The sequence below is a fragment of the Lemur catta genome, chromosome 3 (assembly GCF_020740605.2).
Source record: "Lemur catta isolate mLemCat1 chromosome 3, mLemCat1.pri, whole genome shotgun sequence".
Lineage (NCBI taxonomy): Eukaryota > Metazoa > Chordata > Mammalia > Primates > Lemuridae > Lemur > Lemur catta.
The window spans coordinates 118711882-118730744 of NC_059130.1; the positions used below are offsets into that span (position 1 = coordinate 118711882).

At 55.7% G+C, this 18863-nt stretch overlaps 2 protein-coding genes across 6 annotated transcripts; one reads left to right on the forward strand and one right to left on the reverse strand.

Moving 5' to 3' along the window:
• The first annotated feature begins 6198 nt into the window (after positions 1–6198).
• MAD2L2 (mitotic arrest deficient 2 like 2) lies at positions 6199–11211 on the forward strand. The gene is made up of 9 exons (XM_045546132.1): positions 6199–6354; positions 6786–6837; positions 6924–7042; positions 8116–8187; positions 8708–8808; positions 9578–9672; positions 9997–10070; positions 10555–10647; positions 10870–11211. Exons 2-9 carry the CDS (start codon positions 6798–6800, stop codon positions 10909–10911), a joined length of 636 nt encoding a protein of 211 aa, XP_045402088.1. The 5' UTR covers positions 6199–6354; positions 6786–6797; the 3' UTR covers positions 10912–11211.
• Positions 11212–11331: 120 nt separating this feature from the next.
• LOC123634473 (F-box only protein 6-like) lies at positions 11332–18394 on the reverse strand. Of its 5 annotated transcripts, none has more exons than XM_045546128.1 (7): positions 18295–18394; positions 16997–17085; positions 15775–16069; positions 13693–13819; positions 13055–13150; positions 11982–12117; positions 11332–11779 (listed from the first exon to the last, which is right to left on the reverse strand). In XM_045546128.1, the coding sequence occupies exons 3-7, from the start codon at positions 16037–16039 to the stop codon at positions 11540–11542; spliced, it is 864 nt and encodes a 287-aa protein (XP_045402084.1). In that variant the 5' UTR covers positions 16040–16069; positions 16997–17085; positions 18295–18394; the 3' UTR covers positions 11332–11539. The 5 variants fall into 5 exon arrangements, with proteins under 5 accessions (XP_045402084.1, XP_045402085.1, XP_045402087.1 ...); XM_045546129.1 differs by having other exon boundaries at positions 16997–17233; positions 18295–18342; XM_045546131.1 differs by lacking the exon at positions 18295–18394 and adding an exon at positions 18022–18078.
• Between the last annotated feature and the right edge of the window lie 469 nt (positions 18395–18863).

Sequence of the window (18863 nt, forward strand, 5' to 3'; positions counted from 1 at the left end):
AAGCGATGGGGCGGGACTGCGGCACGTGGGAAGCAGCGGTCTCGCCTGGCGCCCAGAGCTCGCCAGGTGGCTTCCATTTCCACGGTTTCGTTTTTTTCCTTTCTCCAGAGTGTGGCAAATTGTGGCTTAGAGTTTTTAAGAGCACCGGTCTGCCCTCAGGCTAGATGCCTGTGCTCCTCTTCTGATGCCATCTCCCCATGGCCTGGGGCAAGCTGCCTAACCTCTTTGGGCTCATCATCATAGCTAACTCTCAGGGTTCAAGGATGACATACACTGGCCTGGGTAAGGGGATAACGTTCCTGGCCCACAGGAAATGGTCCAGAAAAATTAGCTGCCATTGTTATTGTAATATTATTAGCCTGATAGGTGCCAGGATGGGTGGGTGAAAGGACTGAGCTGTTTATTTACTGGAAGGTTGAGTCACCTATCCCATAAATGCCTGTTCAACACCTACTACGTGCCAGCACCTGCGATACAGTAGTAAAACCCGTGGAGGAGAATCCCTGCTCTCATGGAGCTTGCATTCCAGAGAAAGAGACGGAACACAAACAAATATATATGTCAGGTGGTAATTGGTGCTACGGAGAAAAATAAGGAAAGAAAAATAGGAAAAAAATTAAGGAGAGAGGGGATGAAGGGAAGAGGTCTTGTTTTCTGTGAGGTTGTTAGTAAAGGCCTCTTTGGCAAGGCAGTTTTCTTTAGGAAGGAAAGTGAGGTAATGAACCGTGGTGGGGCTGTGGGGAAAAGAGTGATGCAGTCAGAGCCAGTGCAAAGGTCCCGGGGCAGGAGCATGCTTGGTGCTTGGTGTGTTTTAGGAAGAAGAGGGAGGCTGGAACAGAGAGGGGTGAGGTCAGAGGGGGAGCTGGGATGTGATCCTGCAAAGGCCAGAGGAAGGACTTTTGCTGTTGAATCACTGGGGGGACATGAGCAGAGCAGAGACATGATCCAACTTAGGTTTTAGCAGATTCACTGATTCTGTTACGAATAGATTGCAGTGGGGCAAAGGTGAAAGAAAGCAAGACCAGTTAGGAACTGTGGCAGAGAAGACGTGGTGGTGGCTTGGGCCTGGGAGGGGGATAGTGGGTATGATTTTCTCCTTCACCCTGGCATTCCTGAACCAGAAGCAAAACACTGGAGAGTGAGCCAGAAGCAAAACATTCAAAGCCACTGCCCTGGCTGTTCTCTGGCTGGGTGAGGTTTTGATATGCTTGGACTCTGTTCTCTGGGTATTCCCAGAGTGATGCTGTAGAAAAGGTGGATGTTAGGAGAGGCCTGGACCATCCAGGTTATGGTGACTTTGGGCCTCAGTTCCCCCATCTGTAAAATGCTGTACTTTATTGGCCAAAGTGGACCCCAATATCCATCAGCTGATGAGTGGATAAACAAATACAGTATATCCATACAAGGAAATACTATTTGCCTATAAAAAGGAATGAAGTTCCAACATATGACCCAACCTGGATGAACTTTGAAAACATACGCTAAGTGAAACAAGCCAGACATAAAAGACCATATATTGCATGATCACATTTATACGAAATGTTCAGAATAGGCAAGTCCATAGAAACAGAAAGTAGATTAGTGGTTGCCAGGGGATGGGGGAAAGTTGGCAGTAACTGCTAAGGGATATGGGGTTTTTCTTTTTGGAGTGATGAAAATGTTTCAGAATTACAGAGTGGTGATTGATGCACAACTTTGTGACTATAGTAAAAACCACTGAGTTGCGCACAGTAAAAGGGTGAACTTTATGGTTTGTGAATTATATCTCAATAAAGAAGTTGTTTCTTTTTTAAAAGTGGTGGTTGAGCTGGATCAACTAGTGATCCACGATGGCTTTGAAGGATGTGGAAACTCCTGAAACTGTGAGACACTTAGTGTCTCTGTGCATTTCCCTAGGTAGACGCTCCATGTTTAAGAATAGATTATCATTAAGGTCTCCCTGACCAATGAGGGGTCAGGAACACGGAGAAGTCAGCAGAACCCCACAGAGGGGATGACACATGGGGGCTTTGCTCTGGCTGAAGTGTTGGAAGCCACCCGTGTTCCTGGCCTACGGTCAGGGCTCTGGCTTGAGTCCAGGTCAGCAGTGGACCCCATGATCTGGGACAGCTTTGCAGGTCAGGACTCATACCAGAAGGTCAGATGAGGGAGGAGAGGAGCTGTCTATTGGCTGAAGCCCCTTGTTTTTAGGCATCTCATGCCCTGAGGATGCTTGTCCTCTCTAGGGCACCTTAGGGGTTGCCTGCTGCCTTGAGAAATGGCAATGGGGAGGGGGGTGCAGCTAAGGATGGTTTGGATAGGGTTTTGAAAAGCATGATGGCTTATCCACAGTGTTTGCTCTGGGGGCTTAAAAAGTGTGTATAGATCTTTAATATCATTGTCATATCAGCCATTAATTGAGCATTTATGTGCCAGGCATTGTACACTTTATATTTTTACAAACATAGTGTCATTTACTCTTTGCTCAACCCTATGGAGTTGAAACTACAATTATCCCATTTTACAGATGACCAAACTGAGGTTCAGAGAGGGAAGGGCCACAAAGCTGGTTAAGGAGCAGTGTTGAGGAGACAAGGAGCAGGTTGGACACATGAGCAGGCCTGGTGGGTGTGGGGGGCACCATAGGGAACATTCCACAAGCCTTGCTTTGTTTTTGAAAACAGCTCTTCTCTGCACACCACCACCTAAGCCCAAGCACTGAAATCATGTCTCTGCTCCTCATTCAGACTAAGTTGGGATTCAAGTCAGGCAAGTGGTAATGAGGCACTGTTCTCCGGCATTTCATTCTTCTGTCATTCTTTCATCCACTCATTTAACACACACATTGAGAACTTGAATTTGGCTAGGCACTGGATGAGGTGCTGACTTGAAGAATGAATGAGGCTGGGTCCCTGTTCAGGGGCATTCCAACTGGCTGGGTCCCTGAACATCAGGATATCTATCAGAGGGATTGTCACCAGGCTATATGTGGCTCACTATATGTGTCCCCACCCCAGCCATGTGTTTGGTGTCCCGGGAACCTTAGGCAGGGGTGGGATAGATGATCTGTCCTGTGATCAGGCTGGTGGGTATGGGAGGGGGCTTTGGGAGCATCTTAGGGACCTGCACACCCGGGCACTTCATTGCCTGTTTTACCCAGTTCGCTCCTTGTATGTTGGTTCAGCAAACCCCAGGACTCCTCCTGTGCCCCTGCAGGTCTCAGTCTTTACCGGGCTGGTGCTCACACTATCTGCAGCTTCTCAGTTTCCATTTAACTGTCTCTTGGGAGTGATTTTCTCTCCGTCCCCATTGCAGGTCCTCAGGGACCTGTTCCAGTTGGCAAATAAGCTCTCTCTCCTCCTAAACATCCATCCTTCCCTCCCAGCCACCTTCCTACATATTGTCATTATGGTGAAAAATATGCAAATAACTTTGAAAAACAGTCTCCCAGCAAATAGGTTTTCAAAATGTAATAAATTAACCCCATAATGTAATCTGGATCCCATGACCATCCATCATGCTGATGCGATTAAGATATGAAAAACCAGATGCTGTGGAGCCCCATGGATAGATGAGTCTCCACAGAGCTCCCCTGATGGCCCTGTGCTGACTCAGGCCCTGCCTCATCCCCAGCTTCTTGGCCCCCATGGGACCTGAGGCCATTAGAGGTTTAGGGAACATCTGTCTAGCCTGTTCATTTCATAAATGAGGAGACTTAAGCCTTTTGGGGGTTAGGGGTCAGATCAGTTTGAATGCTTCCTCATCTGCCTCCCAGCCAACCTGTTTGTGACGGGCTCTGAGTCCAAGACCCCAAACCCAGATGTTTTCATCCATGGGTTTCTAGGTGACAAGGTGGGTACCCCAGTGTCAAAGGCTGTCCTTCTAAGCTGGGCACGGTGGCTCATGCCTGTAATCCTAGCACTCTGGGAGGCCGAGGCAGGAGGATCGCTTGAGCTCAGGAGTTCGAGACCAGCCTGAGCAAGAGCGAGACCCCGCCTCTACTAAAAATAGAAAGAAATTATCTGGACAGCTAAAAATATATATAGAAAAAATTAGCCAGGCATGGTGGCACATGACTGTAGTCTCAGCTACTTGGGAGGCTGAGGCAGAAGGATTGGTTAAGCTCAGGAGTTTGAGGTTTCTGTGAGCTAGGCTGACCCCATGGGCATTCTAGCCTGGGCAATAGAGCGAGACTTTGTCTCAAAAAAAAAAAAAAAAAAAAAAAAAGGCTGTCCTTCCTCATAGGAAAAATGAGGATTGGATTTCTGTGCTCCAAGGTTTCTCTGAGATTCTTAGCTCTGTATGTCAGGAGACCTATGGGTGGCTTGTACTGTGTCTTCTCAGGACAGAGGGCTGGGGCTGGGGGCCATGTGCCTCACACTGTGTCCTGGAGGCCACCCCACAGGAGTAGCTGGGCTCTGAGCCTCCTCACCCCAGGCCCCGGTCCAAAGACCCCTTTTACAAGACTGCTACTGCCTATGGCCAAGGAAAAACTGCTCTAGCAGCCTCCAGAAAGAAGGACCCTCAATTTCCCCAAGTTACCAAACATGTGGAACAATCAAACCTCCAGGAGCCAGGGGACACTGTCTACAAGCCGGTGAGCGGCTCAGCTGGCTGTGTGTGGAATGGCATGATGTGGGCAAGGTCCCCGTGTCTTGAGAAGGGTTACTGTGCTCAAAATGTGCTGCCAGGTGCATCAATTCCTGAAACAAAATCACCCATCCCTTTGGGTCAAGCATGGCAAATTTACAAAATGCAGATATTCTCTGGGAACAGCCCAAACTTCTGTGGTGATCCCCACACCTTCCTGGGCATCCGGGCCCCTGGGGAGCTTGTTAAAGGGCGAGTGCCCTGCTGTGCACCCCGACTCTATCTGGTAGGTCAGGCAGCTGTGTGTTTAATAGGCTCCCCAGGGATTCCGATGCAGGTTTCCTAGGGCTGCATTTGGAGAAATGCTCTGCTGACATTCCTGACTTAATCAGCCAGGTTACTTATTCTCTTCCTGTCAGATGTGTGTTAATGCAGGTTTGAGGCTTCTGGTGGTGGTGGTGGCAGGGTGCAGGTCTCCAATAATGAGCTGTAAATGGTAAACATGCCTGGCTGGATCTGTGTACAGATGGACAGGACTCCTAACAAGCTCTTATGTCCCTGGAGGTCAGAGACAAAGTCCCCTTGGCTTCTGGTCCTAACTTGTCACGAATAACTCTGTGGCCACTTCTGTGACCTTAGTTTTCCCATCTGTAAAATAAGGGGGCTGTAAAATAAGTTTAAGCCCTGGTATCAGGATAGGCATTAGAGCTGGGTTTGTATTTCAACTGTGTGATTTTGGTGAATTAGGGAACATCTCTGGGTCTATTTAACCATCTATAAAATGGGGCTGTAAAATGGATACTTAGCTCCTGGGGTTAACGAGGGAATTAAAGAAGTCAGTGTCTGACACATAAGTGCTCGATCATGTTGGTAATTATTTTAATATTAATATCATCATCATCTCTGAGGGTCCTTTGAGCTCTCCCAGACTGAGTCCATGCCTGGGGCGCTCGGGAGCAGTAAAGCACCTCCGCGTCCCCCCCACTTCCCCGCCCCCCAAGCTGTGATACTTGGCAGACTACTTGTCCCTTTTGAACCTCATTTGGCTCATTTGTAAAAAGGGGATGATCACAGTAACTGCCGCATGGAGTTATTCTGAGATAACCCACGACACACTGAGCTCAAGCTGGAACTCAACAAAGGTCAGCTATTGTGATGAAGGTTGGGCAGTCTCACCAGGCTGCATTTAGGTTGGGGTGGGGCGGGGGCAGCCCCAGTGCACCCGCGTCCTCCTGTCCCCGCCCCCGAGCCAGCGGATGCGTCCGCGGTTGGGCAGCTGTGGGGTAGGCGACTCGGCGATAGCAGAAGACGCGGCTGTCCTTAGTCCCCAGCACCTGGGGCCCTGCACCTGGCCCCCGCCAACAACCCCTACCCGCCCGCTTCCGGCGCCTGCTAAAGTAAGAGAAAGGCCCTTGAAGGGAAAAGACGTAGCGATCAGAACCCAAGTGGAGCCCTAAGTTGTGCTTTTTGCCTCACCCGAAGTGGAAAGGAGGCGGCGCGGCGTTTTCCGCCCACTCGCCCGCTCGGCCGCCCCTGCCCCTGCCTAGCCCCGCCCCCGGCAGCCGCTCGCCCCGCCCCGGCGCTCCGGAGCCGCCCAGCGCGAGGCCCGGGCTGGGCAGCTCGGGGAAGAGGGCGTGGCTTGAGGCGGGCGCTAGGACCCGTCGGAGCGCCGCCGACGTCACCGAGCGGCGCCGCGGGTTGAGCGGGAGGCGCGAGCGGTGCAGTCGGTGGCTCCCCGCGCCCGGGCCGGGGCCCGAACCGGGGCGGGAACCGAGGTTGCAGCAGGTACCGGGGAGGAGGAGGAGAGGGAGGGATTCCCGCCGCGTGGCGGGGAACCCAGCCGGGCAGGAGGCGGAGTCTTATCCCAACTTAGCCTCGCTTTCCGGGTGTCCCGCTTTACGCTCGGGGCCCTGCGCATCCAGCTGTTTCCCTCCGCGTCCGCGGCCCTGTCATTTTGTGGGCACACGGGTCTTTCCTAACCCGCCAAGACAGCGGGGCGAGGGGACACTGGGGGGTCAATGGGCAGAGGCTGGTCGGCTCGCCGCTGATGCCCCCAGGTTATGACGCCAGCGTGGGGGGTCCTTCCCAGCTGCCCTGTGTGTGGCTGTCCTGTCCCATCCCCCCAAGACGGAAGGGAAGGAAGGGGCGGTGGAGGCAGGCGGGCCCTGCAGCTCCTAGGCCTTTGGAGCTACCACCTACTTTGTTGCACCTCCCAGGTAGCAGGAAGGATGACTACGCTCACGCGACAGGACCTCAACTTTGGCCAGGGTAGGGAGGCTGGACCTCCGGGCCCGGGGGGAGGGGTGGCCTGGGCCCGTGGGCTTCCCTGAGCACGCCGGGTTGTGCCTCTGCAGTGGTGGCCGACGTGCTCTGCGAGTTCCTGGAGGTGGCAGTGCACCTGATCCTCTATGTGCGCGAGGTCTACCCGGTGGGCATTTTCCAGAAGCGCAAGAAGTACAATGTGCCGGTCCAGGTGAGCCTCCCAGGTGGGGCTGGGGCCACGGGTCGTCTCCGAACCACAGAGTGGTAGAAGGTGGTTTATTGAGAACTTTTCCACTTTTAGGCCCAGTCCACCCTCGGCCTGCCCTTGCCTTCCAGTTTTGAAGTGTTTTTTTACCATCCCCTCAGAAGGGAATTCCCCTGGCCAGAAGTCAGGGACCAGACCCTCGATTATAGTTGCCCTGGGGCATGGTGGTATTTTGAAAGAGCTCCTAAAACTGGTGAACCAGGGTGTGGAGAGGGAATTTCTGAAAACCTCCCTCCTGCCATTCACCCTAAACTGTAATGGGTTGTTGAAGGTAGAAAGGCAAAGGCAGGCAGTAAACATGCCTCTGCTGTATCTCCAGTCCCTAGAAGTGCCTGGCCCTTGGCAGGCACTCAGTAAACATAAGAATAATTGAGGGCCAGGCGAGGTGGCTCATGCCTGTAATCCTAGCACTCTGGGAGGCCGAGGCGGGAGGATAGCTTGAGCTCAGGAGTTCGAGACCAGCCTGAGCAAGAGCTAGACCCTGTCTCTACTTAAAATAGAAAGAAATTATATGGGCAACTAAAAATATATATAGAAAAAATTAGCCGGGCATGGTGGCGCATGCCTGTAGTCCCAGCTACTTGGGAGGCTGAGGCAGGAGGATTGCTTGAGCCGGGGAGTTTGAGGTTGCTGTGAGCTAGGCTGATGCCACGGCACTCACTCTAGCCTGGGCAACAGAGTGAGACTCTGTCTCAAAAAAAAAAAAAAGACACAAAACTCTCTGTACAATTTTAGGGGCTTCTCAGACTCTGGAATAGTCCATAGACCCCACATTAGGAACCCCTAATCCTATATTAAATGCTAGTGTTGAGATTGAATTCTTGTCCTCTAATTTCTTTCTCCACGGGTAAATTCACAGTTCTTAGCCCCCTGAGGGAAAGTGGTCTCTTGGGTAGAGAGCCCCAAGGAGCTGCTGGACTCTGTCTGAAGGGAGGTGGGGTCTTGGGCTCCTGGAGGGGTGTTGGGTGGTTTCCACATCTGTGCTTTGGGCCTCACCAGCCACGTGGGGTTGTGTGCAGATGTCCTGCCACCCGGAGCTGAATCAGTATATCCAGGACACACTGCACTGCGTCAAGCCGCTCTTGGAGAAGGTGAGGAGGCACCAAGCCCTTCCAGGCACCTCATCCCCAATCTGTCCCTCCATGTTCACAGGCGTAGCTCCAGGATGGGGAGTCCATGGCTCTAACATCCAGAAGCCTGTTCCCTGCACTCTGTAGACCACCCCCACCCAGGGACAGGTCCCAAGGCATATGTTCTGGGTACCTGAGGCCTGGGAGCCTGGGTTAGTAGAGATGGCTCTGAGTAGGGGCTGCCTGGAGGGTTCTGGGTTCTGCCCCCAACCCTGAAAGTTCTGTCTGGGCTTCCTCCTCCTATCCTGCCTAGTCTCAGACTTCCCAGGACCCCCATGGGTCCCAGGCATCCTTTCTCAACCTGTATCACTCACATCTGAGGGTGCCAACTTGACCTTCTCAAACCTGCTCTCTGGGCTCTCAGGGACCTGAGCAGTGAGCAGGGCTGTGGGTACACCCTTACTCATCCCTTCTTGGGCAGGGAGGGGTTGAGGTGGGTGGGGTGTCCAGCTCTGCAGTGGGGGGATTCCTGTCCTTGCAGAATGATGTGGAGAAAGTGGTGGTGGTAATTTTGGATAAAGAGCACCGCCCAGTGGAGAAATTCGTCTTTGAGATCACCCAGCCTCCGCTGCTATCGATCAGGTGAGCTGCCTGTCCCCCCCCTGCCTGCTAGCTGATGTGAGGTCCATCTCTAGCAATACATGTCCCCCGTCACCACCTCTTTAAGGCAGTTCCTGAATAACCTGGTAAAGGTCTGAAAAGAGAGAGGGCAAGATGTGCCAACCTGCCAAGGGTTCACCCAGTTAGTGTCTGAGGCAAGACGGGCACTGGCCTCTGTGAACAGTACACAGGTTACACAGATACCACCCTGGGTCACACCTGGAAAATCACAGCGTTGGTGAATGGCACCTCATTTTACAGATGGAGAAACCAAGGTTCAGAGACATGACATGAACTACCGAGAGTTGCCTGAGTGGTGGCAGAGCCCAGGCACAGACCTAGTTTCCTGACTTCTCAGTCAAATGTCCAGTCCACAGTCAACTAGAAGTTGACCTCGGGCACAAGGGTTAGCTGGTCAACTGCATGCTTCCTCCAGTGAGGTCAGGACACTAGAATCTGGCACCAGCCTGTCCCTACTGGCTGTGTGGCCTCAGACAAGCCCTTTCCCCTCCGGACTTGGTGTCCTTGTTGTCCAGCCTGGCTGCACATTCTGCCTTCATCTGGAGTGGGGCCGGGCATAGGTTGTAAACTCCGGTGACATTAACAGTGTGGACTATATAGGGAGCCAGGCCCTAGAAGCCAACACTCAGAGGCACTGGAGGGGCTCTGGACCCCAGGTCTGCATCCAGGGCTGGGTGCTGCTGGTGGTGGGAGGGTGGGCACCGTGTGATGGGAGACCTCTCACTCCCAGCTCAGACTCCCTGTTGTCTCACGTGGAGCAGCTGCTCCGAGCCTTCATCCTGAAGATCAGTGTGTGTGACGCTGTCCTGGACCACAACCCCCCAGGTATGGCCACTCCCCTCCCCTCTTCCCTTGCCATTTCCGTGGTTACCTGTGATTGGTCTGTGTTCCCAGGTCCCCGTGTGGCTGTCTGAGCCTCGACTCTTCCTTCCTGCCCTTCAGAACCCTTCTGAGAGTCATCTTCTCCAGGAAGCTTCCCTGATTGACTCTATCTGGCCTTAATCTCCCTGCTGACTGTCCCTTTTCTTAGCATTGGCTTTACACTCTGCTCTGGGGCGGGGGCTGCTGAGCCAGCGAGGGAGGTGGGAAGAGGCTGGGCCCAGCGGCAGGCACCAGGCGGCCCACCTCTACCTGCCTTTTGCTCCCCAGGCTGTACCTTCACAGTCCTGGTGCACACGAGAGAAGCTGCCACTCGCAACATGGAGAAGATCCAGGTCATCAAGGTGAAAAGAGACTGGGCTGGGGGGTGGGCAGGGAGGCCGCTGGGAGGCTCTGAAGACATTATGCCACAGTTCTGGGAAGGCAGGGGCGTTGGCTGTGGCTAGAGCCTGGCACCCAGCGGGTTCTCATGTGTTAACTGTATTGCCACACGCTTGGCCATTATTCCATCTGGGCACTCAGCTGAGAGCAGCACAGATCGAGCCTCATGCTGGGGACACTGGCTCATCCTGGCTCTTCTGAAGTGGGGGTTCTCCAGGGAGGGGGGTCCTGGCCCTCTAGTTTCAGAATTGGCGCTTGGGACTTGTTAAGTCATGTGGGTTCTAGAGACTCGACCTGTCCCGCCAGCAGCTCCCTAGTGATACTGATGCTCCCTCAAGTCAGAGGCCCACCTCCCCCCACGCCTCCCACCTGGAGGGGGAGGGGCAGCAAAGTGAGGGCAGGCCAGGGTCCAGCCCCTTCCATCCCTCACCTTGGTCCCCTCCCCAGGACTTCCCCTGGATCCTGGCGGATGAGCAGGATGTCCACATGCATGATCCCCGGCTGATACCCCTAAAAACCATGACGTCAGACATTTTAAAGGTGAGCTGCATGGGGACCGCAGAAGCTTTATTTAGAGGATGCTTAGGAGGTGAGGCTGGTGCTGAGGCCTTGCCAGGGAGCTTGCAGACCAAGGCTTGGGGGCGAGGACTAAGGAACACCCGGTGTAAGCCTTTTCCCATCGCTCCCCTTTCCCTTAACCTTGCTGGGCCCAGGGTAGGTGCCCTGGCTGGCTGGCTCACTATGGCTGTTTCTGTCCCTTAGATGCAGCTCTACGTGGAAGAGCGAGCTCATAAAAGCAGCTGAGGATGCACCTGCCACCCCACTGATGCTAGAACTGTCAGACTTTGGGGGCCCCAGCCTAGGGCAGCGCTGCAGGGTCACTCTTATTCCAAGTGCTCTTACTGCCTCTATGTAAGGACCACCCGCCCTCCAGCCCAGGGCTGCTCAGGTCTGGTTGCCTTCATGGAGGAAGCCTCCCCTGCGCCGTGAAGGATGCTGGGACCTTGATTCCTCAGCCTCCTGGGGTTCAGCCGGCCAACACTGTCTGTCTCAAATGCTGTGCTGTGAGTTGTTTCAATAAAGGGGCCCCAAGGGCTGGGCTGAGCTGGGCTGTCACTAACTGGAGGGGGAGGGAGAGGTGTGGCCACATTAACCTGGGGGAGGGGCTGCTTCTCTACCAAAGTACCACAGTCCCCTCCCCCAACCTGGAAACCCAACCCAGGCTGGCTTTACTGAAAATGTTTATTATGACAAAACATCAGAGCTATGTGACGGTTTGGTACCAGGAGCTGGCGGGCTTGCCCAAGGCTGAAGGTGGGGCAGGAGCTCCTGGGACGGTGCCTCACTGCCTACTCCCAGCTCAGCTCTTGCCTGGAAGGACTTTGGCTGACGCAGACAGGGGACGGATGACTGGCTGTCAGAGGACAGACTGTCAGAAGGGCTGGTGGAGACGAAGTGGGGAGGGCCGGTGGGCAGCTTCCTCCTGCCCCTGCCGCGGTTCGGGCCAAGCTGTGGCGGCGGCTGGGTTCCTGGTCGTCTCATGGCCGATGATGATGCTGCTGTTGGTGACCCGGGGCCCATACCAGCCTGCCCAGAACTGGGTGTCCTTGCCCCCGTGCTGAAAGAGGATGTGGCGGACGCCTGGAGGGTAGTCTGAGAAGGTGTGGGAGACCTGAGGGGAGAGGAAGTGACCACTGAGCCTGGGGAGGGGGTGGGGTGACCCCTCAACTGGAGAGGGGAAGGGAGGAGCCTGTCCCGTGGGAGAAAGCTGCCCAGGCCAGAGGCAGGGGCTCCAGGCGCTGGGGCTGCCCCTTGTTTCCTGCCATCCTGGCCGTGGGGGAAGGGGGTGCCAGAGCAAGCAGAGGCGGCCTCACCTCCGTCCACATGGCGTCGTTCCACTGTTGGATGGTCACAGGCGGGGGCTCGAAGGAGGCCAAGACGATGTAGTCGGCTGAGACCAGCTGCACTCGGATTTGGTAGGTGCAGCCACAGTCTGCTCTGGCTGCGAACCTGGGGAGGGTGGGGTCGAGAGCTGCCCCAGGGGCCCACGAGGTGGAGTTTCCTTTCCCTGAGCTTGGCTGGAGCCCCCTTGTGTTGGCGCTGCCCTGCCCATCAGGCCCGGTTGGCGTCGGTGTCCCCTTGGCCTCACTGTGGCCAAGCAGTCTGTCCATGTTGGGCCTCAGTTACCCTATCTGAGAAAAAGGGCAACTCCTTTGGGCATTCTACTCAAGATGTGACCTTATAAAGCAAAAGGCCTTCCACAGAGGTAGAGTCCCTGACTGCTGAAGCTGTGTCACCTGCACTTACAGTGGACTGGGCTGTAGATTCAGTGGCAGATTCCAGGGGTGACCTGTGTGATGGGGCTGGTACAGTCACCCTCTGCTCAGCCCAGCTGCCCCTCTGCATACCCCTCTAGCCTCCCTCCCCCTCCTCCCCAGGGTGGTGGCCCTGGGGGCTGGCTAGAACTGGGGTCCTGCTTCTGCCTTGGGCCACGCCAGACCCCTGCACAGCTCTGTGTACAGAGTAGGAGCTTGGGAAAGAGTCGTGGGGTGAACAGGCAAAAGGGGCTGGGGAGAAGGGAGGCAGGTAGGCAGGAAGGCCTGTGAGTCTCCACCAAGTCCAGGGTCCTTTGTTGTTCCAGGGCCTGTTAGTGACATCACATCTGGGGGTGCTGCAGTCTTCCCATCTGCAAACGGGGGCTACTGTGTCCTGCTGACTGTCACAGGGTAGTGGGGAGCCTAGCGGTGCTGTTGGGTGAGCGGCACTGGGTCTTGTGGCAGAGGGAGGGTGTGCCAGGTGTGGCTGGCTCTAGGGACAGCCCCTGCCCCAGCACACTGCTGGGCACAGAGCGGGCACTTGCTATGAGTTGTCCTACCCAGTGAGTATCACAGTAAGAGAAGAGGGACGGATGTAGAGTGTGGGGATACAGGCCACACGCCCCACTCACCAGTCTTTAACCACGATGTTGGGCCGAAATGTGTCCATGAGCTCCTCCCAGTAGCCCTCGGCCTTGAGGTCCACCAGCTGGGACTTGAGGCACGTGCTGGGGAGCAGGGAGAGAGATTGCATCCCCTGGTGTGTTCCACAGGCCCTTCCTCGCCCAGGCCTCGGCAGCCCTGGTGAACCCAGGGGCTGGTTCAGGGTACCCAGGGTGTCCCTTGACCGCTGCAGGACCAGCACTGGTTGATGTTGCCTCTGGCTCTACCGTGGTGCAGGCCCATGGGGAATACATGCATGGAGTGTGACCCACTTGTGCCTGGGTGGCATCTGGTTCCAGTCCAGAGGCCCAGTCTCCCGGGACACCAAGGAGGGCACCTCTGTGACCTCACGTGCCTGGATTAGGGACGCCTGCAGACACCCCTGACTTAAGTGCCCAGTCGGCGCCTGGCCTCCTTCAGATGACATCCATTCCCACCCCCCAGCCACTGAGTTACTTGCTGCAGGAAGCAGGGGACCCTGAGCAGGTTTGGGGGCCACCTGTCTTGAGCTTCACAGAGACCCTCCCTCCCTTAGGCCTGAGACTTGGCAAAGGTGTCCTGACCTTCTACCCCTCCACATAAGCCTCCTGGGTTCAGTCTTTCTTACCTGTATGATGTGACAAAGTACTTCTTGACTTTGGGATCAGGAAAATCCATCCCATGGTCTCCAGGCAGGCTCTCCACCTTCCAGTGGTCCCCTCCATTGGAGTCGATTTGCCATGATCCCATATCCTCTAGGAAAATGGAAGCGGAGGTGAGATCCCCTCCCCACTAGGTGCTGGGAGGACTGGAGGGAGGGTGGTTGGCATCAGCGAATCCCTTGGGGGGCAGGAGGGAGCAGACTCAGATGTCTGGGGCTGTGGATGCCAAAGGGTTAACCAGCTAGTTCCTTCCTGAGGGTATTATGTGGCCAAGGTCAGCACCCGCCAGTCCAAGTGCACCTTGGAGCACCCCCACAAAGCTCCCTCCTCCAACACATTCCCTCCTGTCCCCATAGCATCTCTTACTGGGACCCTTCCCTCCCATGTAGTCCCCAACTGGCTTGGCTCCTAACATGAGGCTGAAAAAAAGAACACGCGTCACCAGAAATTCTAAACCAAACCTTTCCTCACTTCCATGTTGTGGAGCTATGGGAAATACCCAAGTATCAGTTCTCGAAAAATTAAATTACCGAGGGCCTTTGACAGTACTGTCTGTCCTCAGTGGCTAATGCGAGTTCATCCCTGTGTGAACTGCTTCCCTGACTGCTGACATCCCCTGACGTCCAGGAGGGAGAGGCCCCTGGTTAACTACAAACCAGGGTTGGAGGGGGACCCTGGGAGGACTGATTTGCAGTTTTGTTGGAGGGTCGTGGGGACCTACTATTCTGATGTGGCTCAGATGGCCTCTGCCCAGGGTGAGAGTGCTAAGTAGGATGACGCGCCCTCTGGGCTGGTGGCTGTGGTAACCCCCAATTTGTGAAAGGACCTCCATCAAGCGGGCTCGGCAGGTTTCAGGGTTATCCCCTTCAAACTGAGCTTAGAGGACCTTAGAAAACAGTGGCACTTCTCTACCCAGGCTGTCCTGAACAGTCACTGGGGCGCTTTTCCAAATGACTCACTTGCTCCCTATACCAGGAGCCCTGGGCACCCCCAGTAGACAGCCAGAGGAGTAACATGCAGGAGCTGGGCTGGTGCTGAGCACAGGCCCGGGGAGAAATCCGAGCAAGGCCTGACCTGACCATTGCCGGGCCCAGGGCAAGGCAGGGCCGCAGGCAGCTGTCACGCAGTGTGGGCTGAGCGGGCAGCTTCTGAGTGGGATCTGGGGCAGGCAGAGAGATTGTCTGGGGTGTTATCTATGGGGTCTCTGGGAGGAGCTCAAGACCTTTACTGGCAAGGACCAGGCCCTGGAAGCTGGGCAAGTCACTCATCTTGGAGCCTAAAGCTTCCCATCTGTAAAATGGAGCCCATCCTAATTGTTTGGCCAACTCCCAGGATCCTCGTGAGGCTAAAGGGAGAAAAGGGATATGAAAGGGACTCTTACTGCACAAACCATGCTTCATAATCTGCTGCTGCTGTGGCCCCAACAAGAAGCATGGTGCCTGGTATACAGTAGGTGCTGAATGAATGATGGGGAAAAACCCTTGGCAAATAGGATATTCCAGGCTAAACAGGGACCTCAAACTATATCACAGTCACCTCTAAATCCTCTGTACAATGAGGATCATGGGAGGGTGGGGAATTCATTTGTAAAGACTTCACACAGATGTGACACAAGAGGCCCGAGATGAACATGAACGCTGGGCAGCTTGGACTGAACTATGGGGACAGCTGGATCTGCAGTGTGTCTGTTTACTCAACAAACGTTTCCTGAGCACCTGCTATGTGAAAGTGTCACCGTGGACATTGTGTAGAGTGGCAGACAAGGTCCATCAGGCCCCTGGAACTTGAAGTTTGTGACAGAGAAAGATAAGGTAATTATGAAAAGTGCTATTGGGCACTGAATGGGGGTGACATGGAGGTGGGGAGAGCCGTTTTTACGCTGGGGGGTCAGGGCAGGTCTCTGGACTGAAACCTGAAGAAAAAGGAGGAACCAAGAGTGAGGTAGGTGTTAGGGGTGTGAGGGAACATTCCAGGTAGTGCAAAAGCCCTGAGGCTCAGGGTGGGAAGGAACCAGCCCTGTGGCAGCCCCCACGTCACCCCCAGCCCACCTTCCGCGCACGGGTTGCGCAGGAGGTTCCTGCGGAGGCTGCACAGGAAGTAGAAGATCTTCCAGTTGTCCACGGGCTGGTCCCAGTGCTCGGTGATGAAGCCCTCGAGCAGGCACTTGCGCTTCCAGAGGGTCACAACGTCAATGAGGTCTCGCCAGAGGCTGCAGACGGGGCGACAGCGCAGCAGCAGCTGGCGGGCGGGCACGTGCGTGAACAGCTCCAGCAGGATGTTCTCGGGCAGCTCGTTGATGCTGACCAGGGCCATGGCTGAGCGGGGGTGGGGCGCACCCACGGCCTGCGGGGGGCGACAGCGGTTATGAGCCCTGAACAGGGAAGTGGGCCCTCTGATCCCTGGAAACCCGGCTGGGGACTCCTCTCTAACGGTCTCATCTTCCGTGAAAACCAGAGGGGTTAGACAAGCAGCATTTGTGAGGGTCCTTCTGGTACACAGGAGGCCCTCAACAGACAGAGTGGGCACAGGTCACGCACATTTGGAAGAGTACAATAAAAACAGTCTTTAGGGACAAATTCTTTTAAAGGTCTCTCGCCCCATTAAAAAAAAATGCTCAATTTTAGAGCCAGTGGGCCGGGTGAACTATAAGACTTTGTGGAGGGCTCTCTGTTGTCTGCGAGTCCTGCAAGCTCTGAGAGGTTTTGGTGATCTGTTATTTTAGTGCTGTGAACTCACTGTGAGAATATGACATGTTTTTTACATCCCTGGACTCATAAATGCTCGTTCAGTGGTGGGGCCAGTGCTGAGAAACACCCTCCTCCCTCTCCCCAAATGCTGGCTTTGGCCAGGAAGCCAGATGTGACGTGATAAAACACTGCAATGAGAAGGCCACACAGCTCGGGGCCAGGCTGCCTTGGGTGTCTGGCGACTCCACCTGGAAATGGCTGGAAGAGGAAGCAGGTGGAGGGTGCCTGAGGAGACTGCCTGGGCTCGAATCCTGGCCTGCAGTGACCAGCTGGGAAGCTGTGAAAAGGCTATGGGAACTGTCCTGACCCCAGAAGGGCCGGGAAGACTGAGTAGTGAAGCACTTGGCCCAGGCTGGCACAGAGAGCTGCTGTTAACATCGCTGCCACCACTAGGGCACGAACTTGCCCCCAAGAACACCTTCCTCTCTCTACCTCTGCACTGCACACAGGTTTTGGGAAACTTCCAAACAGTGCCACCACCCTCACGTGAATCTGTTGCCCTGCGGGAATCCCAGGTACTTGCCCCAGGTCAGTCGGAGTGGGCTGGCAGCCAGGGCTCTGCACTGCCACTCAGATGGGCTGGATCTGCTCACATGTGGGCAGGATGTTCACCTACATGCAGGGAGACAGAGAAACTTGCTGGCTGCTTCCGCTTTTCCGTAGAGACTTTCCAGATAAGCAGGGTGCAGTCTTCTTAAAGCACCCATCCCACAAAACATGCGGGTGGGAACGCGTTCTGGCTGCCGCCCTGGGAAGGGAACTTTAAAATGGCAGAGAAGAAAAACCACCGGTAAGAAAGGTACTTATGCCTTGTGAAAAACGCTTTTGATGAGAAAAACCCTGAGTGTGGCTAGATCTTCTCTTCAGGAGCAACTGTAAACACTTAAAAATATGAAGTCTGTCAATTAAAAAATGTTGACAACTTCTAAAAGCACCCTCTAGACCAAATACAGGTCATTAGGCTTCAAGTTAGAGGCATTTTAGGTACAAATAGCTTACCACCGTGGCATCCAAAGCCTGGTCTCTGGCTCTGGTCCCATTTTATCACTCTCCCCCCATATTTCAGTTTCTGTTGTCACCTAGGGCGAAGCCTGCCAGCGGAGGGGTGGGGAAGGGAGTGGCGGCCATCCCAGGGCATTCTGTGGTGGTAAAGCCCACGCCAGCCCTAAGAAGCCACCTCACTCACTCCTCACACCGGTGTCACACGCTCGCCATTTCTGCAGGGACCCCCCGGGCGGGCCCTCGAGGCTCTTACTACGCCCGCCCCTGGGAAGCAGAAGCTGAGGCAAGTTCCGCCCGTCTCCGATCCCGCAGGCGAGCGCCGCCGCGGGGTGTGGCCGGGCGGTCACGGACACCGAGCCTGCGCCTGGGCAGCCCCGAGTCAGAGGCAGGGCCCGGCGTTCCCGACCCGGCGCAGGGGGCCCCGCTAGGGCGACCGACCCGTCCGAGCCGCCCGGCACGGCGTCCGCGGGCTCGGCTCAGCCCCGCGCCGGAAACCCGGGCGCCCCTCGCCCGCCACCCACTGCCGGTCCCCCGCTGGGCCGCGACCTGGGCCCGGGACCAGAGCTCGGAGTCGGCCTGGAGCCTGCGGCCTTGGCGCCGTCCGCTGTCGCCCGCCCCGCGTCACGCACCACGCCCCCACCTCCCCCCACCGCCGCCCGCACGGCCACCGCCACCGCCACCCAGGGGCCAGCACGGGAAGACGAGCCTCGGGTCCTGGGCCCAGCCGCGCTCCGGAAGCCCGAGCCTCGCCGCAGCCCGCGTTCCCTGAAGCCCAGGCTCCCCCTCCAGGCGGCCGGCGGCCCCGCAGCCGGCACCCACCTCTTCCCTCCGCGCCTCCCGCGGGCCGCTCCTCTCCTCCGCTCCCGCCTCCGCCCACTTGCTCCAGCCTGCTCCTTCCACGCGAGGGAGGCACGGGGCGGGGCCAGCGCCCGGCCGGACCCCGGGCCCCTCCCCCGAGACGGCAGCTGACACCCGCCCTTTCCTTCCCTAGGGCGAGACCTCAGCAGGCCTCAGTTAATTCAACAGTAAAAACCTCTTCGGGTTTTAGTCTTGAATTCCTTCCTTCAATCAACACATATTTATCAAGCACTTCGTTCAGGCAACCAACAAAGGTGCAGGCTGTGCACTGTGCAAGGGGGCTGGCCCAGGCTGCATTGTTAACTGCAGTCAGGGCTGCATCTTCTCTGTGGAAGGGTGTCTTTTTCCAGTTTGCCATACAGTAGGTCGGTGGTGGTCCCAGCCTGGCAGAAGCCCTAATGTAGCTCACCGTTGAGTGAGACAATTAGATGTAGTGAGTACTTATTGCGCACCTACTATGTGCCAGGCCTCATCTCACGTCAGCAAAGCTCTTGGTGAAGAGTAAAACCAGGAAGCAGTGTCCGAGTGGC